The sequence below is a fragment of the Dermacentor albipictus genome, chromosome 3 (assembly GCF_038994185.2).
Source record: "Dermacentor albipictus isolate Rhodes 1998 colony chromosome 3, USDA_Dalb.pri_finalv2, whole genome shotgun sequence".
NCBI lineage: Eukaryota > Metazoa > Arthropoda > Arachnida > Ixodida > Ixodidae > Dermacentor > Dermacentor albipictus.
In genome coordinates this window covers 27,116,689-27,142,024 of record NC_091823.1, presented here as the reverse complement: position 1 = coordinate 27,142,024, position 25,336 = coordinate 27,116,689, and the positions used below count along the sequence as shown (strand labels likewise).

Sequence of the window (25,336 nt, the reverse complement as noted above, 5' to 3'; positions counted from 1 at the left end):
ACGGAACGTTGATTCCTTGCCACCACTCGACTACTCTACGACACTACCATAGAATAACTCTACTATGAAGCAAAAGCTACGGGGGCGGAGCTTCTGCACATACCGTTCCAAGTAGTCGCCAGCGTTTGACCATAGCTGAAATTTCTTTCTTTGACAATGCATTGGTTTGACCAACGCTGGTTCGACGAACAGCGCTTTCGATCGCTCGGAAGAAACAGACGCTGAATGTAGCTTCCAAGTGCGACAGTTTCGCGTTTGTCCAGACGATGAATGAATGAAGACGATGGTGTGTTTTGTCTTATTTAACTATTGCTTATGAGGTGTTTATGCTTTCTCTTCCCCAGCTTAAACTAACGTGGTTGAAAACGCGGGACTCTCTTCAGAAGCGCTCTTTTACGCGCTTTGCCTGCGTACCATTCCCTTCATAGTTACAGAAAGTCGTAAATGTATTGGCTAACAGCTCTGTTCTGTTGAGAATTACGCAATGCTACCTAAATATAAGCACTGCAACGAATGTACACCTGCAAGTGCCATCATTCCTTTAATACAGAGCTTACTATAAGTGCTCGGCATGGAGGAATTTCCTTCCTACATTGTGTTCAGTTATTTGCTTAAATTCAAAAGCATCACTGGTTCCTCCAAAATTTTAAACTTTCATATACATTATGCATATTCTTTGTGATGTTTTCACTACTGCAAGTGAAGCAACCTTTTTTAGCATTTTCTTGCTGGCTTATGCAATCCCTGGCGTTCACATATTTTTACAATGCTCCATGGAGCTAATTTTTGTGAGGATGACCCAAAAACTGACATTGGCATGCACTCCATGTCGTAATCAACTTTTTCTTGGGAGACAGTTATGCATTGCAATAATGAAATATCTGAAAATGTTTTCTTGCAATGAAGCAATCTTGCCTAGAACAGCCAGTTCTTTCCTCTAACGCAAAACAACCCTATATTACTTTCGACCAGTACGATATAGCCAAGTAGATCAGTGGCAGCTTACAAGCAAATCAAACTGAGTACTTGTCCAACTGGCTAGTGCAAGTTGGGACATGCTTTAACATGCTCACATTCATCTAGCGTGGCTATCAGCATCAAATCACGGCACTCTTGGTAACCATAGTAAAGTTTTCATATTTTGAAGTTGTGTTGCAGCATTTTGCAAATAAACCAGCGATATACCAAGTTGACCTGGCTTTATTTGGAAGTCTAGGCAATGAATTCGTATGGGATGGGCTGGAGCAACTCTGGTTCCTGCTTGCCATTGAGCTTCACAAAGTGTGCTGGCCTGGGACCTTGAGGCTGCAAATATAACGCAGTTCATTACACACATGTATGAAAGTGCACTTCACAATAGTGCGAGCGTTCTGTGTACATCCTCATCCAATAGGAAAGGGAACACCTCTTCCGAGTTCAAACCACAAATTCTGTTCTCAGAATCCTACTCATGAAACTTTTCCTTATTACAAGCACACACAAGGAAAATTAGCTCGTGGTAAATACAAATCTGGTGTTCTCCTTTCATATTGGATGACCCTGTACATAAACACACCTGGCCGGTATTTTGCAGTGATGCCTTTTGCTGCTTTCCGCACTCGCGAGTGGCTTTTTTTGACGCTCCGCCCGGGGCATCGCTTAACCAAGCACAATCTCGAAAAGCATCAGCATTGGGAAAAGCCATCGCTACAGAATACACTCTTTTGTCGCCCTCCATTGTGTTTTCCTTCTCTTGGTACCCATTCTGTAACCTTAATGGTCCAACGGTTATCTAACCAGTGCATTATACGACTGGCCACCTCCATTTTTTCCTCTTGATGTCAATTAGAATATCGTCTATACCCGTTTGCTCTCTGATCCAAATCGCTCTCTTTCTGTCTCTTAACATTATGCCTAGCAATCTTCATTCCATTGCTCTTTGCACGGTTCTCAACCTTCTTTGTCAGTCTCTGCCCCATATGTCAGCACTGGTAAAATGCACTGATTGTACACCTTCCTTTTCAATGATAATGGTAAGCTTCCAGTCAGGAGCTGGCAATGTCTGCCGTATGCAATCCAACCCATTTTTATTTTTCTGCGAATTTCCTTCTCATGATCAGGGTTCCTGTGATTAATTGACCTAGGTAAACGTACCCTTCACAGACTCCAGAGGCCGACTGGCGATCCTGAACTCTTGTTCCTTTGCCCGGCTATTCATCATTATCTTTGTCTTCTGCATATTAATCTTCAACCCCACTCACACACCCTCTCCGTTAAAGTCTTCAATCATTTGTTGTAAGTTGTCTCCATTGTCGCTAAACAGAACAATGTCATCGGCAAACCCAAGGTTGCCGAGATGTTCGCCACCGACCTTTAGTCCTAAGCCTTCCCAGTTTAAAAGCTTGAATACTTCTCACCACGCAGTGAATGGCATTGAAGAGCTTGTGTCTCCCTGTCTGACCACTTTCTTTATAGGTATCTTCCTGCTTTTCTTGTGTAGAATTAAGGTAGCTGTGGAACCTCTGTAGATATTTTCCAAGGTATTTACGCAAGCACTCTGTACTCCTTGATTACGTAATGCCTCTATGACTACTGGTATCTCTACTGAATCAAATGCCTTTTCGTAATCTATGAAGGCCATATAGAGAGGCTTATTGCACTCTGCGGATTTCTCGATAACCTGATTGATGACATGGATGTGATCCATTGTAGAGTATCCCTTCCTAAAGCCAGCCTGTTCCCTTGGTTGACTAAAGTCCTGTGTTGCCCTTTTTCTATTGGACATTATATTGGTAAATATTTTATATAATACTGGGAGTAAGCTAATTGGCCTATAATTTTTCAATTCTTTAACATCTCCCTTTTTGTGGATTAGTATAACGTTTGCATTCTTTCAGTTTTCCGGGACCCTTGCAGTCAATAGACACTTCGTATAAAGAGCCGTCATATAAAGTTGCTACATGAGCCCTCACAATAAGTAGCACTAGCATTTTACATGAGGCAACGGAGTGAGCCGGAGCGAGTGTCAGAACGTCACAATGTCCTGCTCCCACATATTGTATTGTGAGATCATGACAACAGTATCCTCCTGGAAACAAAACCAAAATTGGTTGTAGAAGTGCTACATCAAAGGAGTACTGACAGAAAGTTTATCTGTCTTTTTCTGCTTTAATAAGTAGCTAATAACCCAGTAATCACAGCATGAAAGCTCCTTTAATTCAGAATGCGACAAGTAATAGTTCGGAGTCTTTGTTTGCAGTGACCAGTCCAAGTTTCGGTTTCAGGGAGCAACGAGATGGGCCAAAGAACGAATGTAAACAGAGCTGGGCATCTAATTGCAAAAACCTCAGATGCGCACGCCAGCTCACACTGGCGCACGAGCTTCATGTTGCTAGCTTATCTGCTGTTCCTGCATGTGCTTTACTATTGCCTCGCCACCATTGTCGTTATCCTTGGTTTCGTCGTCCTGCGGCGACGATTTCCTGCAGGTGGGAGTTGCTGCCGTATTGGACGGGGCCAATCACTTTCGGATGACTGACCCACTAGAAAGCAGCGACTTGGATATTGCAGCTGGCGACAGCAAAGACGAACCTCAAGACCCTCGTATTGACTACTTTCAATGGCAAGACAACAAATCGGTGTCAAACATTGTGGCCTGCATTAAGGGGGGACGCGGCCCTCGAAAACCGAAAAAAATCGCGAAAAAGTCGATTTTTGAAAAACCATATTCTTGGGTTGTTTGTCTCATAAACTACCTGTTCTGTAATTATCTTCACCTAATTCAACTGCAAAGTACAAAAAAAAAAACGCTACTTTTGAGGCCACTATGGCCTACAAAACATGCGCAAATGCCGATATGAAGTCAAACCGCACGCACGCCATTCCCGGCCCATGCAGCCTGCCCGCGCCATCTTGGTATCGTTTTGACCGTGAATTCTTTGCCTCTGTTTTGCTGCCTTGCAAAATGGCATCGTCGGCAAATGCTCCCTTTGATGACATGCCCGCTGCGCTCGCGTCGTTGTTGCCCCTTGCTCCGTCCGCCTTAACATGAGCTTGCGAGCTGCTCATCGCCTTGCGCTATCTTTTAGATTATTTTTGCAGCTTTCTTTTTTCGCTAGTTCTTTGTTGCATGCGATGCTGGCAAAGCCCAAGACAGTGCAGATGTTCGGTGCGCGGGAGCGCGATATGCGTCTTATATGAGCATCGAACTTCCGATCTTCCGCAGCGAGTGCCGACAGCATAGAGGCTTTTCAGCAGCGGATCCGTGCTGCCGGCTGTCGCCAATCGAAAATCCGACACATTGAGCGTGCCTGGAGCTGCAAGAGTTGATTAAAAGCTCCGCAGGAGTTTTCTATAATAAAAAAACACATGCATTCAACTTTAAGGCCTGTTTTCTCAGAATCGATTTTTTCGCTAGTAGTGGTGCTGGGGAAGGGGATATCTCAAGAACCGCTCTTCATATTTGTATGCCTTTTTTTTTTAAATTCTTTTCCTGAATGACTTTGCCAGGGGGTAACAGGCTCCTTTCTTTTAAAGCTGGTGCAGTTAATTTATAATAAGCAATTAATTTTTGATGAATGTCGTCATTACTGGCTACATCAAATTCAAAGTTGTCTTAATTTTTTTTGGAGGGGAAATTAAAGAAAAGGGCTCTTTATCCCCCTGAGAGATCTATCAAAGGATCATCAGAGTGAATTTCAGCTTCCTACGATGTCCTGGTATTTCTCCAGGCTCTTCCTCAGGCATATACATGAACCACCTAGTTGGGCCTCAATAACTCTGGAACTAATAAACACATCTTCATGAAAATTTGCAGTTCCTCATAGTTCGGTGGTGTGAACGTACCCGGAAAGTTTCATCCGAATTGCTTAAAAAATAAAAAAGTTTTGTCTCCAGGGCAGCCTCCCCCCTTAACATGACAAAAACTGCCACTTAATACTGCAGTTGAAGCGACATGGAGAGTGCCCCACTACAAGCCACAACTGAGAAAAGCCCATGCAAGCAGCATGGCAGCCAATGAAAATTTGTGATGTAGCGTTTTCTCAATTATATACAATCCCTCCTCGATGTCGATGTAGCGAGGTGTTGCGTTTAGCAGTTGGCTGCGTGCACATACTTTAAAATTGATTTTACATATATTCTAAGCTATATTCGCCGTTGATATTTTGCAGACGATGTGCATGTGCCCAAAAAAATTGACCTCGCGCATTATCTCCACTTTAGTTATCAGCGCTATGAGGCTTGTTATGGTTTCTTTTAGGGCTTAGAAGTCTAGGACTCATTTAGCTAAGAAATGAGTAGTTGAAAATGTCACGTCAGTCAAATAGCATTCAAGGTAGTTCAGAAATCACGAGTAATGATTAGCACAACTGATGAGCAAATGACACAGATATTACAACAGTCAGTACCTCAAGTCATGGACATGTGAATACGTGCCAGGGAGTCACTGCTCTGCAAACATGGAGATTTGACAGTTGCTGCTAGCAGTTCGTTTCCTTTCTACAAGTGTGCAGTTTCTAATAGAGATGAGTGAAGTAACAACTACAATAAAGCATCTTAGTAGAAATGGTAGCAGTTAGTAGAAATGACCCAATTGGTGCATTTGCAAGCTACAGCACTGCAATGCCATCAGTCTTGTGCTTGCGACCAAAGTCACTAATTTGGAGGACACTTAAGCTTCGCCTTTAAGAGTGGAATGTGATAGCATTCAAAGATCCCTGACTGCTTCTCACACTTCCCGGCAACTGGAGAGCATTTAACCATGTTTACCGCTGTGCACGAGGGCAGGCTTTGGAACCAGGAACCAGGCACGCCACTTTGTGGCTCGCAAGACACCCACGCGCTGGGGCGCGCAAATGGCGGATGGTGCGGCCAGTCTGTGAACTGTAGAAATGCTGGAAAAGGGGTTTCTTCGAGTTTTCGCGTAACAGAATTTTGTTTTCTCATGGTCAAATTACAATCCGAGAGCTATCATGTCTGTAGGTTGTGTGCAAGTCATATTTAACGATTTTTCCACATATTCTAGCTTGAGAAATTCAATTTGTTCAGTAGATTCCTTGCATCACACGGAGGGCCTGGGTGTGCGCGGTTCGAATACCTTTTTGCTGAAACGACACCCGACACTGGACTTTCTGTGACACGGGCTCCTTATCGCTTTAAAAGAGTGTGGCACTTTGAAATCAAGATGACCGCACCTGTCGCTTACAGGACACCCGAATTCCAGCCTTCTTGGCCTCAGCTCGGATCTCGCGGTTCTTTTTTGCCCTCTCCAGGAAGTCTTGCCGACACTTGGAGTGCTTCACATGCTCCACACGCACGTTAATGCGCTTGGGGATGATGCGATGCCTGCATCAAAATTGTATATATCACTTTACTGACTGTTCATAAAATCACACAGCAAGGCAGTTTTCTGTACATTAAAAGTGAAAATATCATAGCTCCATACCTGACACGCTTGTTGACGGTAACACCAAGTGCACGAGGAGTCACATTGTAGACTCGGCCAGTTTTTCCATGGTAGAATTTGTGCGGCATGCCTTTTTGGAAGGCTCCATTGCCCTGCAAGGTGAGGTGTTAGGGTGTTAAAAATCCAAGCACAAAATTATGTGAAATGGCCAAACAACATGCATTGATCATTAACACGGCAAGCTCCACTAAATCATAAATACCACGGAATCAACTTTCTGCCCCAAAGTTGCATCCGCGGAATGAGATTCTGAAAAGCAACAGTTTTCAAATGGTTATCCTTTGTGGCAGGCTACTTGACACATTATCCAGAGAACCTTTTCAGGCTTTTTTTTTTTAAAGCATACAGAAAACGAGAATAAAATTTACAGCCATAACTATCAGCATGGTAATTGCTGTGCAACCTACCTTTCAGCTAGCAGAATTGCATTTTAGTGCGTTAAGTGGCAGTTGCAGTCTAGTCAGTGACAAAAGTGCCAGCACATACCAGAAAAGAAGTGATGACATGTGGTTAAATTAAACGGAGCAATTTGCAAGCCCAGTCAAACATCCAACATTTTTACCCATTATTGAAAACTTCTGAATCAATGTGTGGAATGAATGGTGCTGAACAACTGATAATTATTTTGTGAATGCCCTTAATGCATCTCAGATTTCTTTCTTATTCTTAATAAAAATTCTGTTCATTTCACCCTGCAACTTATTCGTATATCCAGTCTGTTTTAGATTGATGACTGGCACCATGGCTCTAAGTCCAAATATTACGCAATTTTCACAAATGAACGAACAAAAATTGGAATGTTTCAAGGCAGGTGATGTCACAATATTAAGACTTATTTCCAATTTGCACTTTCAAGCAATGTATGCAAAGTAAAATATTTTTGACCAGTTACAGTTATTCAAAGTGTACCGAATTTCAGCAGATGAGCAAGTTTGCATTAGGTCCCTATTGGAATGCACCCACTACAGCTTGGACTTAAAAATATGCAATTACATACTCAGTAACAATTTGCCATAGCTCTTGTAGCAATTTTGATAACTGTATTACAGATGCCTTAAAAGTGTCAATGCAGTGCTAGGCTGTTTGATTTGCTGCTGTGTTCACCACTTTATCATAACTACCTTTGCTCAGAGTTGTGGGAGTGCTCTCATAAGCAGATTGTCATCCTTTGTGATTTTGCATTTACAATTACCAGCTATTCCCTCATTTTCTCTCCTGTTGCCGGTAAAGACAATATTTGAAACATTTGCATGATTGCTAGCTTTGCTTTGCATTTGAATCTTTAGTGACCCACCTTCAGGTATTGGATACCTCCTGCTTGGTGCACCTCAGTATCATGTGCTCTGCGGCACAATTAAGCGTAAGCAGGCTGATGAACATGTTTAGGAGAGTCTACATTGTTACACTATCAGACAGTTCTGATGAGAATTAGCCAGTGCACAATTACATTCCACTGCTGTCACTGAACATACAACGGAGCGGTATATTAGAAGCTGGAAGCACCGAAATAAGGCATATTTGGCTAGTCAGTCACACGGTCACTAGGGCGCAAAATCTACCCTTGTGTAACTTGCACTTGAGTTCGCAGTCGCCAAATTAAAGGCGCATGTGCTGCAAAAGATTCCCCCTTCTTCACTCTCCGAACGATTAAGTTCTCCACGCGTTCTGTGCGGTGTGTACAGGCCCCTTTCCGACATCACAGATCCCATTGCGTTAGTGCATGTGCGAAGATAGTGCGTGAAGAAAGCTGATCGCCCGAAAACTTTCACAAGTGTAGTAGCGACAGCTCAGGGTCGCCGAAGCCGAGACAAATTTTTAAAGGCTAAAAGGTCCAGCATGCTCACAGCCGGCAAGCACGCCGTGACGCGAAACAAAATTCGAATGCCGGCATCAGTGCTCACCTTGATGTCTACGTATTCTCCCCTCTTGAAAACCCGCAGGTATGTGGACAGGTGCTCCACACCATGCTTCCTAAAGCCCCTCGCAAAGAGGTATCTCGTTCCCCTCCGGTAACCTTTGGTGTTCACCATGGCTCAACCTGAAAGCAAGCACGGTCGCAGGAATAAGGCCTAGCTTAACAGGCTGCCCGTCACAACACGTGCGCCAGTACAGTGGCTTGACAGGTGCAAAAACGCAATTCGTTGCACAATGAAATTGATGCTAGAGGGGTAAAGGTTGAGATCTTTACGAAAAGTTGACGAGAGAACAAATAATTTATCTGTAATAAACTTTAAAAGCCACGATGAACGAAACGTGGCTACATACCGCCGTCAAGGGATAATCCAAAAAGAGACCTCCGCAGCACTGTGTTATGAAACTTTGAACTTTTACTATTACTTATTATACAATAATTTTAATAAGTCGGGATTATTATAAAAGGATTATTGATATGAACATTTTTTTAATTTGATGTTTTATTTTTATGTGACCGAACTGCACCGCACCTAGCAACCAACAAGGCCTAGCAACGATCACCTCGGCAACGGTTCTCATTGTAAACAAACAATTCGTTTTTTGCCGGGCGACAGTGTCCGGCAGTTCGAAAATGAGACTTTCGCCTGAAATTGATGCTGAAATCAAGCGTCTGAAATCCGAAATTGAAAATGAAGAGAAAATGAAGTGCGCTTTGGAGTTACAACGAAGAAGAATCGTAGTGTTTAACTGCTATGCTTTCTTTTACAGGCACATGCTCGAACAGAGCATCAACGATCTATGCAAGACTGTAGAGGCCCTGGAAGTTCAGTCGCAGAGCGCTGACGTCAGCGACGGTTTGTACACATATCCGTGTTATTGTCTGTGGATCTTGCGATTAGTATTTTGTTCGCTGATGTGGCTTCTGTCATCGATCGTAATTTAAATTTCGATTTCGTACAGAGGATGAATGGAAAGTGCGGTATTACACACAAGTTGAAGTGAACGAGCAACTGGAGCACCAGCGCGACTGGCTGAGGAGCAGGGCAGAAGCTGCTCGTGTGAATAACAAGGAAGGTAAAAAAATGCGAAAGCTACATCCGTCTTATATGCAACTCTACGGTACGATAAGCTAGCGGAAAACGAGGAAGTTGGGAAATATTAAAATTAAAGGCTCTTAATGAACGTGTGATCCTATCCTACATTTTTTTTCCTAAGAGTCGCTGTTTTCTCGTTATAATTCTTCGGTTTGTTGATTATACTATAAGATCTGAATATCTTATGCATTATATATTTCACCATATATTGGTTATTAAATTACTTTCTTGAAGTTTTGATCTGCCATGCAAGGGTAAAAAATAAGAGTGAAAGGAAATAGCTAGTAAAGAAAAAAACATATGGGGAAAGCTAGAGTGCGCACAAATGTTTGGTCACCCATAGTGTACATATGCATCGATGGGGGACAGACCTTATTCCAGCAGGACTGCCAAATTCAGACTGCGAGCATAGCAGGTTACTTGTCAAAATAGTGACTGGAGTGCTTAGTGTTTGAACGAGATAATTAAAATTGCTGCAATATTTGGGTAGAGCTAATTAATCAGCTTATACGCTCACTTATAGATGAGCATAGTACGTACCTATTAGACTCTGCATTCGAATATTCGAAAAATATAAAATTTCAAGTAATTCAAACTACTCTGTTATTCAAACACATCACAGGATTTTGACTGACCCACTACTAACCCATGCAATCCGCAGCCGCTTTATCCAAGTGATGTTTTCAGTTAAAGATCTATGGCTTCAAAGTAATGCATGTACTGGCTAAAGACAGCTCAGCAGAGGAAGTGCACAGATGGCATGAATAGTCAAAATTGCCTGGCTACCTTCAATATTCAGGTCCATTTGTATGCTGGCTGACCCTACCCTTAGATGATGCCACTGACCCATGATGTCACTTATTAATGGCTTTGATATCTCATTTTGTAACAAATGCACAAAAAGACAACACACAAATATATGAAGAAGGTCACAGGACAAGCACTGTCCCATGGCTTTCTTCGTCTTTGCATGTTGTTATTTTGCACTGTTGTTACAAAATGCAGGTATACCTGCATTTCCTCCCTACTGATATCTCGTGCGTGTGCAGTAGGATTCGTCCCCTTCTGTCCACTGTAGATCCCAGCTGTGGTCAGATGCTCACTCATGTACAATGTGGTCCACTCTTAAAGAGAACACTCCAGTGAGCAGTTCTCACTTCACTGGCGCTCCAGCTGCTTGCTATAGTGCCGGCTGAAGTTATGCCAATGCATTGCACAGAGGGCTAGGAAGGTGTCACAAACTGCAAGTCATCTGCTGCAAACTTGGGTGACTGTAGACTTGCCACAGGGAAAAAAAAATGTGTATGCTCTAGCTGTAAATTCATGTGTTCCCTTAAATGTTGACTGCACTGTAGTGGAGTAGCCAGAATTTTTTTGGGGGGGGGTGCACTCTCTTAAACAGGAATTGGGAGGAGGAGGAGGAGGAGGAGGCGGGACATGTGCCCGGTGTGCTACATCCTGGCTACACCACTGCTGCACTGTACTATGTAAAAAATGGTTTCATGTGGTGTGAACATACACACAAGATCCATGTTTCTTTTAATTTGTAATTGTTTTGGAGTCTATTTTATTCAGCTTGAACTATTCAAACAGAAATTCGAGTTTCTCAGTATATATTAAATTATTGTCAGTAAACGGCGCATAAAAAAGTCTAGCCGCCTGTCTGCGCGGCCGCGGAATTGGCCCGCTGCCACCGCAGGTGATGGTATGATCTCATCCACAGGTCTACAGAAAGCACAATTAATGGAGGAGATGGCAAATGAGAATTTGCATCAATAGGCAGTCTTTCGAATAGTATTTCTTCAGCTAACGAAGTACCATAATTGGCTTGTGCTCCACACCTTCCTTTTGCTATAGGGGTTGGTGCTTTGTTTACAGAAAAAAAAAGGGGGGGGGCAGCTGTCGGCCATGCCATTTCGTGCCTTGTCTTAAATACCACAATTAAAAACAAGTCCACTGCTTTTGCTGAAGCTGCATATGGTCTCCTGTTTATCATACAGGCCTGACTGAGTATCTTGCAGATCTTGACCTGGACAGCCTGACAGAGGCAAGTTAAACTTTCACACCTGCAGCCTCATTAGATGTACAGTTGATGTACAGATGCTTATGGCGCATGGCTTCCATGAAAGAACTGAACTTCTGTTTAGTTATTTATTGCGGCCTGTAAAAGAGCACCACATTGTATTGGGAACGCATGCTACATTGTGCTGCAAATAATGGTTCCAGACTACTGCACACAGGCTGCTTTGGGAAAATTCAGCTTTTTTGCAAATGCTATAGCATGCATACTTTTGAGCCAATACCATGCATGCTGGTGTTGTAGCCTTTCTGTCTCTTTCTTTATGTACACCAAAACCTCGATATAACAAATTTATTAAGTATAACAAAGTAAATATAAAATGTCTCACACCAATGCCAGCATGTAGTGAATGCATGTTCTTAACGAATATTGGATATAAAGAAGGTATTTTAGAGTCAAATGTGACTTTGTTATAACAAGGCTCAACTGTACTATGACACCACTTAAAAGCTCAAAATTAAACTATGGCTGCGACCATCTGTCTTTTCTCCTAGGCTGTAGTCATTCTGTCATCCTGATCGTGGCATTGTCGGTAACTGCCTTTCGGCAGCAAACACCAACACTGGGAATTGAACTCTTGCCTTTAAAGGCGATGTGCAAATGAGAACCAGATGTTTTAACCACTGTGCCATCACACAGCAATAATGCTTGGAAATTTGTACAGTGCTTTGTGCACCACACACACACTCTGGCAGTGGCAGCATCTGTGCATGCATGTTGGAGGCCACAGCAGGCAATACTGTAGTGAACAAAGACAACGATGCGTGCATCGCAATAAAGTCCATGAGAAGATAATGGTGTCTGTTTTTAGAACCTGCTGCCATAACAGTAAACAAGTCCAGAGACAGAAGTGTTGCTGAGGCGTGTTGATTGTTACTTAATCTCTAAATTTTCAGAACCAGCTGGTACGCTACCTGAAGCAGCTAGAGAAAGACAGAAACGCTGTGTACAATGAGATACGTGACACGGAGTGGAAGTTGGATCAAGAGTCAAAGGTGAAATAATTCCGCCAATATTACTGTATCCCTCTTGTCCTTCATAATGCAGTTGGTTTGTTGGTAGTCCTTTTGCTATAATGACTGTCTTCTCGCAGGCATTTCACAAGTTCAATGACACCAGAAAGGCCTACATGACCGAAATTACCGATGCTATGCTCAACTTAGAGTCTCTACGAAACCGCATAAAGGTTGTCGACATGACTGATTCTAATCCACTTCTGGGTAAATGTCCAAGGCACCTCAAGTATCTGTAAGTATCACCCACATCACCCGACTAAAAAGTTTAAAAGAAAAGGAAGAAGAAATAAACACATGCCTTAGAACTCAGCTGCCCACTGGCACACCCCCAGTTATTCCAGAAAAGAGAGAGAGAAATGAGTTGCAAAATGCAGGGAGGGTAACTGAAAGACAAACATATTTGGTGTGGTACCCCACACTGGGGAATTGTCAAAGGGAAACAGAAAGATGGAAAGGAATGCGGGGAAGTGAACCACACACATAAAAAGAAAGACAAAAAAGAGCACACATACACATGCACGCACACACAAAAAGTAACATGAGAGTGTTAGAGTCGCTCAACTAGCTCACTTGTAATAAACTTCTGCAGTACCTTCATCACCTACTGCTGTGAGGACTGTATAGGCCGTCATTCCGAAACCATCTGCTCTGAAAGCGGCCAGTTGTCAAGGTGTGCCATGAATTCAAGAGTGACTTCCCCTGTGTGCTATAGCGAGGTCAGTGGCAAAGAACATGTTTGATGGTTTTCTTGAGTCATCACAGGTAGCACTGTCAGCCATTCAAATGTGGCAGACAAAAGTATTCATAAAAGATACACCAAGCCACAGTTGGCACAGAACAGTTGTCTCAGTTATATGTAGTCCAGATTGGATACAGAGTCGCTTATGTAGAGTTTATTCAAAAAACATATTGCATGTGACGGGACAAACCTGCCCTACTTACACGTATTCAAGCTTTCGAAAGGAATAGGATTGTGCAACTGCCACTGCTGACCATCCACTGACAATTTTTGGTGTTGAATTTTCACCATCTTCTTCATTTTCAGTTCCTAGCCCTATCATATTTGAATGTACAGAAAAAGAACATGGCCATCAGTTGTAATAGCAATAACATCTCTAATTATGTCAGTCATATACATTTAGCTGGACTAGGCTGCTTTCATTCAATTTGGTGTTGCCCAACTGTTGCGTTTTCCTTGCCATTATGCTTTGTTTTTGTGTGATCATGTGGAAAACATATAATGGAAGTTCCACCAGCCTGAAAAGACAAGCACTTCAATTAGGGCTTCGATTAAAAATTTTCCTTGAAGCAGTGATATAAACACACCCTTAAAAAGTCGTAATCCTATAAAACAGGAAGGTGATCTTAATTGGGAAGCAGTTTAGTGTACCTCGTTTTCAACCTTTGTTTGCTGTTGGACTATCAGACAGATTGTCACAGCGTTAATGCTAGCAGACGTGCTTCTTGCAGCAACATCCAGCCTGACCAGCGGATCATTGACCCCCGGAAAGGCCCCATCCGCAAAACAGCTGCTATCCGCAGCCTGCCCAAGCTGGCCTCCCCAGACTCATCTCCCCACGATGACAATGTGGAGCAGGCAGCATCTAGCAGCCCACAGGATTAGTGCCTTCTGCTACAGATGTCGATCTTCTAATATGGTTATTAAGTCTAACTGAACTATAACAAAGTTGCATCTGGCATCAAAAATACCTTTGTTATACTGATTTTCAAATAAGCCTATAAGAGAAGAAAATTTGTGATTGCGTCGTTGCAAAAGAAATGGAAGTGTTATTGTGATGTCTCCAGTAGACGGACGTTGATGGTCTGCTGATGGCTTGTCATGCCTATACATGGTGCGTGACCAATGCTAAATTACACTTGAGCCCTATGGATACTTGTCAGTACACAACCATGCCATCTGTGTAACTACACAAGATCAGCAAGTGTTGGCTTGCCGAGTGCAAGTCAGCTAAGCCGAACAGGTGGCTAAGATGCATATGCAGAATGTGGTGCTTAGAGTTACCCTTGCAGTGTTTGAACTTTTTGCTGACAGAATATATATTTTGAGCTGAGGGCAAACCAGTATACTCACTTTGCAATGACTAATATTGTATCTTGCATTTTCAGTTTCCTTATAATGGTAGAGTACTAACTGAAAGAAAGCATGACCAACAAAATTCTAAATTTGCTTAGTTATAGTATCTAATAATTTGCTATATCCGTGTTCTCTATATTGAGGTTAAACTGTGTTGCTATTTCATGGAAACTTATAAACATAGTGCAAAATAGAAACACAGATAGGCAGTTGTTTCTTGAAAGGTACACCTTGCCCACCCAGTTTAATAGGACAGACTATAGTGGGTGGTCACTCATCCACTTGAATGAAGAGAACTCTATAATGGCTTCATGGGCCTTGTAGCGACTTGAAGCTCATCCTTTTTAAAATCAGAAGTCAGTAAGCGAAAAATGTGAAAGACCAAACAGTCATACATAAAGCATCCATTACATTGTTTTCAACTAACAGGGCAGTGTAAGATTGGCAGTTGGGCTAATTGGTCTTGCACTTAACTAGTTGCCTGGTAATGCAAAATACCACAACGGACACCAACACAAAACAGATAAAAATGAGCAGTAATTCTTACCTTTTTCTTTTTTTCGTCTGTTGCAGTAGTTTGGGCTACCATACTCTTATTTGAATAGCATAGTGGAGACCACATGAACAGTGTATATTGATCAAAATGTATCTTAATGAAGTATAGTGATTTTGCTGACAAACCTGCTTTGCAGGAAGTAGAAAACTAGTGCTTTGTTGAATAGAGCAGCTGAATACACATTTCAACATTCATAGCCAGTCTCAATCCATCTGACATCAGTCATTTCTTCCCTGTTAAGAAGTTCCCATATTGTTCTGCTAAGCAAAAGAACTTGCGCTTTTGAAATTACTAAGGTTTGACATCAGATAACTTGGAGAATAACATCTACTAGTGGGCATACTGTGAATGATTATGGTCATATCAAGGGTGCTATACTGGTATACTTTATTCAAATTTTTGTCTTTCATAGCCAATGTTCCAAGTTTGTATGAAGAGGGGAAGAAAAAGCAATCCCAGTGCAAGGTGTTGTAGGTAGGATTCCTTTCCAGATGACAGCCTACATACTATCAGTTCTAGATTTAGCTGTCTAGGATCATGGCAGACTGTACTTGCCGGCAATATTTTGTTTAATTGGTGCAAACTAGATAAGAATGCAGTAACAAGACATTTGCACATAATTAAAACAGCATAAAGTATTCACTCACTCAAATTGCCACCCCAATGGATCTGGAATTGGAGCATACTTTGTACATAAAAAATTTATTTTACAGCAAATTTCAGTCCTTACTTAATTTTAATAAATTGAAGCTATTTTGCATGTTTTAACGAGATTGAATTAACAGGGGTCTGATTTTCACTACAAAGTCATTCTACTAAATCTGTGCTTAAGACAACATGCTCAATGCCCTTTCATAAATAGAAATGCATCCTAAGCAACAATTGCAATTTTTAATTTCTTGTTTACATTGTAGACCTCCAGTATACCATTTATGCTCCACTTCGAGCTGCTGGTCCTAGAGATGTGGTCTTGTTTTGCACTGACCAACAACCAGAAATAAGCTCAGATGATGTTTCAACTGTAATTTGTTGTTGCTGTGGAAATAAATTATTGCTGTTGCAAAAAAAAAAAAACACTTCAATTTGCCATGCCTCCCTTGGATTTTTTCTCACTTCAACTCTTCTGGTAACTACGTAGTGAAGGACTTGAACTTAACAGTTCTTTGGCAGCATAACAATGTTTGTTAAAATGAACACACATGCATGCACACACACACGAACAGCAAAAAGGGGGGACACAAAATTTTTGTGTCAGTACAACTTAAAGTTAAGCAATACTAGTAAATTACACTTTTGAAATACTAGTGGAAAGATCAGTCTTGCAACATGCCAGAAAAGGCACAAAAAAAGGACTTGGCTACCAGTGGGATTGGAACCCACATCCTCTGCGTTATGCACACCGTGCTCTTACTAAAGACTAGCACTGGAAGCGTCGGCATCTATGAGCAACACAAATTGCCATGTATTGATATTGAGCTAAGTACGTGAAAAAACCCTTTTCTTGCAAATCGGCACAATTAACAGCAATGAAAAGAAAGACTGCAAAGTGAAGCATAGCCTGAAAGGTTTCCCATGCCTTCTAGTGCATTTTCAACAAGCCTATATAAAAAACAAGAAATTTCTTGGATTAGTTGCACCTTATTTATATTCATGGTAGTAATTACGGTACTTGAATAAAATATGTGGTACACCAATATCAATTACTTCATAAGTGTACCAAAGTATTCAGGGCATAGTCAGCTGTCCTGTGTATAGCGCCAGTTGTGAAAACTTAAGGCCAATGTTTTCCCCGTAATTACCAGCCCAAAGAGTCGCATCGAGACCTCCTAAATTGTTGTATGAATGGGGTTGCCTTTGCAGGTTTCCACGTCAATGTCGATGCTGATGTTGCTGTTAATGACTACAGAAGCACCATTTGCTTGTCATGTAGAGAGCAGCGTTACCTCCTCCAATCCAAGTGTGCTGAAACAGGCTCTCACTGAGCCTAGTAGGAGCTGCCAGTGGAGGCTGTGGCCTAACTAAATCAGCAGTTCACATTAAGCAGATCTTTTTCAGATTTCAGGTCTGTGGAAAAGCAACCAAGTGTTTGCACACTGTTCCTCACATCTGAAAGTTTGTTCAGTTGAACGACTAAAATTTCCTCACAACTACGTTCTATTGAATCTAGAGAGAGTAACTTGACTGCTTCTTGGCCTGTCTGGCAATACTTTAGCTATGAGAAGATTTTTTTTGGAATCCTATGGTAGCTTTTATGGTTGTGCAACTATCATGCATATACGTACTGTAAGACAGATATCAAACCAATGCTTTTATTTGGCAGCTCCTAGACAGAGCACACAGAAGATGATGAGGTCTATGATAATGATGCTTGTATACATAAAAATTGCTTCCTTTGTGTTTGTTGCCAATACATATTTGATGCACTTACTAAAGACACAGCGTAACTGCAAGGTTTTATTTCTATTTAACAATCTCTCAACTATGACAACATGTGAAAAGAAGACTTGGAAGCAGCAGAACTCATCGGACTGGAATCCAGGGCTCAAGAACATCTCTGTACTTCTTCCGCTCTGAAAGACAAGCACCAATGCCATTATGCAACAAGAGATGAATTAATAAATAACGCTAAGCTGTCCTCATAAATTATTTTACACACTAAGCGATAAATAAAGTTGTTACAACCCAAAACTAAGCGATGGAAGTGCACGAAATACAGTGACTCTCATGAATGCCCATATGCATGCAGTGCTACACATGTTGATGAATGCACATATTTGAACCAAGGCTCCCTAGCATAACAGATGAACTGCAGACACAAGACTATGCACTCCTGGCAGGCAACTTAAGGGACACTAAATGTAAATATTATGTCAAGCTTAAGTGATAGATTAATACTAAAGATGTTTAAGGCATTAATGGTATCTAGAACAGAGCTTTAGTAAGCAAGAAATTGAGGTAAATGTATGACAAAATTTTAGACTCTACTGGGACATCCTAATACTAGCCAAATGATGTAGCAACTCCTCATTATAATTCTGTCACTAGTACTCAACCATTGATAACAAAAAAGTCATTGCAGTGCATTATAGGACAGGAGAAAATGCTACTTGTAGCAGCAGTTCTATATAATTTCTTAGAAAAAAGAACTCACTGACGTTACGCATCACAACGACAAAGCAGATAGTCAAAAGGTTCCGTTCTTGTTCAACCCCAGGCACTCATGTTTTGATGCATCTTAACTGCATCGAATGCATCTTAACTTGAAGCCCATGCTTGGCTTGAGTTAAATGACGCATGTAGTGAACGTGCCAAAAAAAAACGCAATGAACATCTTGGGCACGTTCACATCAGGCGTCATTTAGATCAAGCCAAGCATGGGCTTCAAGTTAAGATGCATTTCTGAACATGGAGGTTAATGTTTGACAAAGCTCACACTAAAGAGTCAACTACATGCACGCAATATTCAAGCGACAGCGACGTGAAAGATGGACCCTGTTGCGCTGGCACGTTTCAATGTGGGACTATGCACATGGGCATGGCATTGTGAAAAAAAGTTGCACCGTCATTGTCTGAATAAACACAGTCGTATGGCCTCTCAGACTGTTCACATTCACACAATCTTGGATACTTCCTACACAGTGAGAGATGACACAAAGTAAAGGCTCATTTTACCATTTAGTTCTGGGTGTCACAAAGGGGAGCAAGTTGCAAGAGTGACTATGGATCAAAGCGGGTGCCCTGGTTGCTATCATGTGATTATGCAATCATGCAGTAACAGGCAGGACACCACACGGAATTCTGGTTGACAAGTGAAATTTCTGCAAGCAGCAGAAAATGACACATCCATGTGATGTCTTGAGATGGTGTCAGCTCTGTCATCGCTCTATTTCTGGTCTTGCTGTCGCATTCTAAACAATTCTATGAAAAAAAAAAAGAAAAAAATGGGCCACAGGCTGTCGGTCGCTGTTTTACTCACTGACGGCAGTAGAAATTGATGGCATATGCAACATTACAGTTGCTGTATAGGCTCTCTTTAGGTAGCCAGAGTTGCACTAAAGTGCGCCATCTTTGGCTCCAAAGTTATGCAGGAAAGCCACTCCACAAATTTGTAGGAGCCACGCTCGTGCAGCAACGTCGGCAGCACCTCTTTTTCCCCATTTCGTTTCATTTTTTATTAATTTACAAGTACAAGTGGATCGCTCACCTCACGATCATGAGCCTGAATTTTACACTTGCGTGCCTTATTATCCAAAGATTATTGAAAATGCAGTGTGTGACAAACACATACACTAGTGCATGATGACAACATCTGTGAGCCTTTCCAATTTTATTGCAGAGCATCAAATATAATGCTACGATTTCATAGATTACCTATAATTCCTATTAGGCATGAATTTGACCATGGCTCGTGACAGCTGAAAGACGTGAATACGCATATTCAAGAAACAAAATGTCACATCGAACATTCCTTGTCTGCAATATATGAAAGTTAAATATGATCCAGGTGAACGACACAAGAAATTGCATGCACTCGTACATTGCTTGATTTGATCCCACCCCCATGCAGAACTATTTTGATTCTAACAATTTCAGTACATCCTTGATGAGTTTTACACGTCACGAACATATGAAACTTCAGCAGTGCCACACAGTTTTGAAATAAGCTCTAAAAAAAAAAAGAAAGTATTTTTCATAACATTTCATCATTCTACAAGAGTAGTCAGTTCGTTGTGTGGCATTGATTCTGCAATTTGACCGAGCACAGCAACCTCCGAACACATATCTTTCCGCCAACAACGTCGAGGAACAAGAAGCAAGAATAATAAGCGCTGCTGTCAATTCTATTTGATCAGCCGGTTTCTGTGGAGTGTTGGCCTCGCAGGCAAGGTGTTGGCTTCTCCACAATGCAGCAAAACCGTTTTGACAATGTAATAATGGTCAACGAACACTGCCTCTAGAATTGCTGGAGGTAGCACACAGAAAACGATGCAGCAACTCTGGCACCCTAAAGAAGCCTATACAGTAACTCTAATGCAACGTCACACCTCCTTGCAATTACCAGGCGATCTGAATTGTGCTAGAGGAATGTGGACCCTTAATATGTGATTTTCTCTGGAACTATGTTTCCTTTGTACAAAACATGTGTAGCAGGGTTTCTGGAATGGTACTTTAACAGTACACAGTAACATGATATTTACCTTTAGTGACCCTTTAACAATATGAAGAGTAGGGCTAGTGGTACGTGTTCAATCTGGGTCATACTAAAATGGGAAACGTTCTTTCATTAAGGGGAAGGCAGGCAAATGAAAAATAAGAACAAGGGTCAGTGTCATCCTGTCCACGCCCCCCCCCCCTCCACACACACACTTTTTAAATTTGTTGTCTACCTAGTTGGCCTCCTGCCTAAAAAGGACAGGCGAAAACAAACCATAATGTTGTCAGGCACTATGAGGGGCTGAGCTTGCTCAAGCCAAATTTTCTGGTCAGTCGACAGAATCCAGAGGGAAAACTGCTGACACTAGCAGTGTCTCTTTTAAAGTGGGCCCTGTAACAACTTTCAAGCAAGGTGTGGGGTACACACCTGGTATTAAAGACCACGATTCTTCAGTTCTTCAGTTTTATGGAGTTTACTGCAAGCTGCTCAATCTCGCTTTGCACAATTTTTCCTCGGCATATTTGGTCTCCCAAGTCTATAGTTGTGATATTAAGATTCCACACAGGCAGACAAATAAAAGTAAGCCAGTTCATAACTCTTTCTTTCTCTTGCTTTATTTTGCTGCTTTTACATGCCATTCATGCATACTGTATTTTCCTTTTTCAATGATACTCTGATGTTTCTGGTTCACATCGACTGCTATATTGATAATTACCTGTGTTTGTCAATTGTTAGTGATTATCTCTGTGTGCACCACCCCTCATGTAAAACACCAACAAAGGGGCGTTTGAGGTATTCAACACAAAGTTGCAGGTAGTGCATGGAGCATGTTAACCTAATGGCAAGTCCCTTGAATTGTCTGGTAAAAGCTTGAAGTCTATAACTAATGGTGTTGAAAGGTACCATGAAAGTGTTGGCATGCACACTTTCAAGGTGAACATAATGCTCACTGACATCCTACTCTGGGCATCACGAGAAGTTAGGCTCAATAAAATATTTACAAAGAGTCCTCATAGGCAGCAGAGGAGAGGCATCGAGGTAAAACTGGAGATAGCAAGTGGAGCCAGTTTAGACACCAGAGACTCCCACAGAGATTGCCTGACAACATCCTTCACAGCACAAAGGCAACAGTAGCTTTGCAGGAACATTCTGTCATCACATTTACCTATGCATACATACTGCGGAACACTATGCAACTTACAGCCATAAGCCGTGCTGCTGTCAATTAATGTTTAACCTTTTTCTGCACAAAGAAAATTTTCTGTTGATGTGCAGTGTATCCATCACACGAAGCCTGCATGGCCTCTTAGATTAATGGCACACTCTGAAGCTTACATGGTGGCAGGGCAATACTGTAAACCTCGAAAGCAACGCAGCAGCTGCAAAAGGTACAGACCCCCATTTACATCTACGTACATTCATTATCAAAATGGTTGGTAGTTTCAGCACAAGGCTTTGCAGACAGAAGTAAATTGAAGAGTTCTGTTCAGAATATTCTTTTTTTACAGCACTTTGGTTTTTGGCAGAAATCTGTGGGCTTCGAAGGGTTGACAATCAGCTTTCACCACGATCATGGCCAAACAAGACATGCTCGAAATGGTGCAGACTGCATCAGTTGCTCAGCTGTTCTCTTTCGAACATTACTCTGGACACACAAAAGAATGCGTGCGGCCTCCATTGGCCTGCCCTGTTACCTATCAGATAGTGAGGATATGACATGTTCCTGGAATCAGTATGAGAAAAAACATAATGGCATGTCAACTTGTCACATGTGTTCACAGCAATGCCCTCAGCTGAAGAAGGCCTCCCACATGCATTGCTCTGTATACTTTCTAGCACTGGACGCTATAACTGGCATAACTGGCACAAAAAGTGAAGAGCTAAAGCCTTGTGTCACATCTTGCATCGACCTTATTCTGATTGCTTAATATTTTTGATCTACTAGCTGCAATGTCTCGATGCTTAAAAACGTTTGAACAAGTACAGCTTTCCTAACTATTTATGCTGTGGGTGCCCCAGCATGACTCAATGGCCGCTATACTCCATATCACACTTAGTAGGCAACACTGCGGAAGCAACACAAATAAAGCGGTCATGACAGTTTCAGTCAGCACATTTTGCAGTGAAGTTGTTCTTGATCTGCAATGCTTTCTACAGAATAACTACTTTGTATGTTATAACTACAAATTGCGGACATAAGGTTCCATCAAATTTGATACTATTGGTGCATATTTGTGCTGCCAGTCTGAAATATGCCATGTTTTGGTCTCAAGTGCAACCGTGGCCACTAGTGGCAGAGACACTTGCTCAGAAACTCTACAAGCTCGTTGGTAAATAGGTGCATATTTGTGAAGCCTTGTGTGTAATAATTATATATTTTGCACATGAATGAATTGGACTTATGGCATTTTTCGCAGGTCGATCTTAAGCAGGATTTTTCGCTCTGCGGCAGTGAATCCGGATTTCATTGGTAAATCTGGAGTGAGTTTGCACATACTACTGGTCTTTTCGGATTAACTCACTCTGTGCCAGATTGCTCTCTCTTCCTATGCTCTGAAGGTGCGGATTTGGGAGAAAATAGAATGAGAAGCATACATCACTTCCACCCGCTATGGCATGGCTACTTTGGTTGCCATGGATACATACAAAGCAGAAGCCGGTTTGTGTGACATGTGTGCACAGACTTCCATTATAATCCACCATGGAGCATTTTTGCTCTGTGCTGGGAGATTCGGATTGGTGAAATCCGAGCACTCACTCCAGGATTTCGGCGGCTGCTGCAGATCAACCAGTGGAAAACACCACGAGTGTCTCATCCAATTAAACGACCCATATCTATGTCCTTCTTTCTTTCGTGAAGCACTATTTTTTGTTCATGAATGCAACCAAAAAATCTCTCTAGCATTCATAGTATTGTTTGCTATGCACAAAACAGTGTAGGGACACTATTAGCAAGCAGCAAGCATAAATAAAGAGTTAGCTTTCCCAGAATTCAATTATATTAAATATAACAGCAGTGTCAATGGTGCCTTGCACATGCACGACGTCTTACCAGGTTCTGGAAAGTCCTCCGGGTGCAACAAAATGTAGCGACGAAGAATGGCATCTCGCTCCCGAGACTGGTAGTCAGAGTAGCGACAACCCATTTCTCCAAGGCCTACAGCAATAGCCATGTAGGTAATGTGTCTTTGAATACCTGCGAACATCAAAAGTACTCATCAGGAAATTATGTACAAATAAAAAAAAATACAAAGCCCAGAATTTCCAACGAGCGCCGTGTATCTTGATGTACCGCCCAAAAATCATTATACAATAACCAGTAACCAAAGTCTCAAGGAAGCACTTCTGTTTACTCGCTTGTACATTTTATCCCGTACCAATCATCGCATGCACGTCATCGCTACCAGGCTGCAGGGCAATGATGTACTCCTTCACATTCTGCAAGTGTCAGGGCTGGAAACGTGTGATTTTTTTTTTCTTTAAACGTCTTTTCTCTGGAACGCCTGAGCGACCCAAGAAGCAAATAAAAGAAAGAGAATGACAATAAAGACTGATGCAGCCAGCTCCATGAACAGCTCCGTACCGCAGAATTGAAGGAGAAGTAAACAGAAGGCTTTTTTTTTTTTGCGTTCGCATATTCTGACAGCAAATTAGCATTTATCGTTCTATGCTGCAGCCAAACGCTGCCGAGCGAGAATGAACGTATTTCTTGCATTTCTCTTTTGAGTATACTAACAGAGTATAGTATATATTATATATTTCCGCACTTCTGGTATGATTGATTCTACGATTTTTCCCATGTTGCACCTGCAGCTGTTTCCATTTGGCGAGCATAGGCTGCAGAAACTGAATGCAAGGAGCAAGAAACCAGTTACCAGCAGCGTTACAGTGTCTAGGACATCACATCTGAACAGCAGGCCAAAGCAGGACAAAATGAAACCTTAGAACAACTTATCACTCTCTACAGTGTATTCACGCTCCCAAGGGCAAACGACACATGCGGCAATCAAGAGGAACCTACCGCTCATTATAGGCTTCCTCATGAAATAGTTCGATACACAAGCTGCGAATCCACCAAACAGTGCAGGGATGCCCCAGTAATAAACGCGTTCCATAAACACTCTATGTTCATTTGGTGGCTCAGGACTAAACAGGTTCTCGTAATATGGGGGCAGCTTGCCGTACTTCTCGTCTTCCGCCATCATCTCCGCAAGAACAGCTTGACCTGGCTACAGTGACCTGGTATGGACCTGGCTTGACTACTGGCTGCGTGCGAACTTTTGGGCGGAGGTTGCGGTAGTTGCGGAGCTTGCGGAGCACGACCGGAGGTAGCGCAGGCGCGCTTCGCGGCATATTCAACATAAATTTATTTCTCTATGATAATAATTTCGCTGCGGGCGCTGACCAATTGAGCGCGTACGCTCTTGTAATGGTGCCTTATTTCAACTGCAAATTTATATTGATACCTTTTTGCTGCGTATATATACTTGAGGTATGGGTTCTACAACATAACGTATTCAATTTTGCTGTCGTCAAGTGCGTCGTCTGCTAGCGAGTGCGCGTTAGTTGCGCGGACGCTGGCGGACGCCCAGCGCTGTGTGTGAAGATGTGCCTTCTATTGTCCTTGTCAAGCTTGCGCTATAACAAAATAAGGACGCCCAGTTTTTCCCGCCGAAAGTCTGTGCATATCTTATAGTTTTACTTGCTTCGGTGCACCAGCGACCCTTGTCGGTCGGTACCAACTGTAGTTTGAACCAGTTGAACTGGGATTTTTAACATTGTTTTCTCAAAGTGACACGTAATTTCTCACACAGAAGCCGCCTATCTGCAACATGAAATTACATAAGAAAATTTATTGATATAGTGTCATTTTACGCGCATTTCGTGCTGGTGGAATATTGATCAGGGACAATGATCGAAGAAAACAATCTTATAGTGAAATAAACTAGGTTTATTAGATGCAGTTGACCAATGCAATTCT

The 25,336-nt window shown here is 42.0% G+C and overlaps 3 protein-coding genes across 5 annotated transcripts; 1 reads left to right on the top strand and 2 right to left on the bottom strand.

Annotated features, from left to right (window-relative positions):
* Nucleotides 1-1,182: 1,182 nt before the first annotated feature.
* RpL21 (ribosomal protein L21) lies at nucleotides 1,183-8,822 on the bottom strand. Its single transcript, XM_070535281.1, has 5 exons — nucleotides 8,711-8,822; nucleotides 8,347-8,483; nucleotides 6,425-6,537; nucleotides 6,174-6,324; nucleotides 1,183-1,305 (listed from the first exon to the last, which is right to left on the bottom strand). Exons 2-5 carry the CDS (start codon nucleotides 8,473-8,475, stop codon nucleotides 1,213-1,215), a joined length of 486 nt encoding a protein of 161 aa, XP_070391382.1. The 5' UTR covers nucleotides 8,476-8,483; nucleotides 8,711-8,822; the 3' UTR covers nucleotides 1,183-1,212.
* Nucleotides 8,823-8,917: 95 nt separating this feature from the next.
* LOC139057321 (coiled-coil domain-containing protein 169-like) lies at nucleotides 8,918-15,994 on the top strand. 3 transcript variants are annotated; one of them, XM_070535278.1, is made up of 8 exons: nucleotides 8,918-9,064; nucleotides 9,128-9,213; nucleotides 9,320-9,433; nucleotides 11,454-11,500; nucleotides 12,430-12,528; nucleotides 12,627-12,781; nucleotides 13,139-13,265; nucleotides 14,020-14,177. In XM_070535278.1, the coding sequence occupies exons 1-8, from the start codon at nucleotides 8,991-8,993 to the stop codon at nucleotides 14,032-14,034; spliced, it is 717 nt and encodes a 238-aa protein (XP_070391379.1). In that variant the 5' UTR covers nucleotides 8,918-8,990; the 3' UTR covers nucleotides 14,035-14,177. The 3 variants fall into 3 exon arrangements, with proteins under 3 accessions (XP_070391379.1, XP_070391378.1, XP_070391377.1); XM_070535277.1 differs by lacking the exon at nucleotides 13,139-13,265 and having other exon boundaries at nucleotides 14,020-15,994; XM_070535276.1 differs by lacking the exon at nucleotides 13,139-13,265 and having other exon boundaries at nucleotides 14,005-15,994.
* A 1,647-nt stretch (nucleotides 15,995-17,641) lies between these two features.
* On the bottom strand, nucleotides 17,642-24,610 carry ND-B14.5B (NADH dehydrogenase (ubiquinone) B14.5 B subunit). Its single transcript, XM_070535279.1, has 3 exons — nucleotides 24,377-24,610; nucleotides 23,408-23,551; nucleotides 17,642-17,770 (listed from the first exon to the last, which is right to left on the bottom strand). The coding sequence occupies exons 1-3, from the start codon at nucleotides 24,558-24,560 to the stop codon at nucleotides 17,721-17,723; spliced, it is 378 nt and encodes a 125-aa protein (XP_070391380.1). The 5' UTR covers nucleotides 24,561-24,610; the 3' UTR covers nucleotides 17,642-17,720.
* Between the last annotated feature and the right edge of the window lie 726 nt (nucleotides 24,611-25,336).

Coding starts and splice junctions, on each gene's coding strand:
- RpL21 (XM_070535281.1), bottom strand. CDS start 8,475: ATGGTGAACACCAAAGGTTACCGGAGGGGAACGAGATACCTCTTTGCG. Junction 6,538..8,346: donor GAGAATACGTAGACATCAAG/GTGAGCACTGAT, acceptor CTCACCTTGCAG/GGCAATGGAGCCTTCCAAAA. Junction 6,325..6,424: donor ACCGTCAACAAGCGTGTCAG/GTATGGAGCTAT, acceptor ATTTTGATGCAG/GCATCGCATCATCCCCAAGC.
- LOC139057321 (XM_070535276.1), top strand. CDS start 8,991: ATGAGACTTTCGCCTGAAATTGATGCTGAAATCAAGCGTCTGAAATCC. Junction 11,501..12,429: donor ACCTGGACAGCCTGACAGAG/GCAAGTTAAACT, acceptor CTAAATTTTCAG/AACCAGCTGGTACGCTACCT. Junction 12,529..12,626: donor AGTTGGATCAAGAGTCAAAG/GTGAAATAATTC, acceptor GTCTTCTCGCAG/GCATTTCACAAGTTCAATGA.
- ND-B14.5B (XM_070535279.1), bottom strand. CDS start 24,560: ATGATGGCGGAAGACGAGAAGTACGGCAAGCTGCCCCCATATTACGAG. Junction 23,552..24,376: donor GAGGAAGCCTATAATGAGCG/GTAGGTTCCTCT, acceptor TGATGTTCGCAG/GTATTCAAAGACACATTACC. Junction 17,771..23,407: donor GGAGGACTTTCCAGAACCTG/GTAAGACGTCGT, acceptor CTTGTCTTTCAG/AGCGGAAGAAGTACAGAGAT.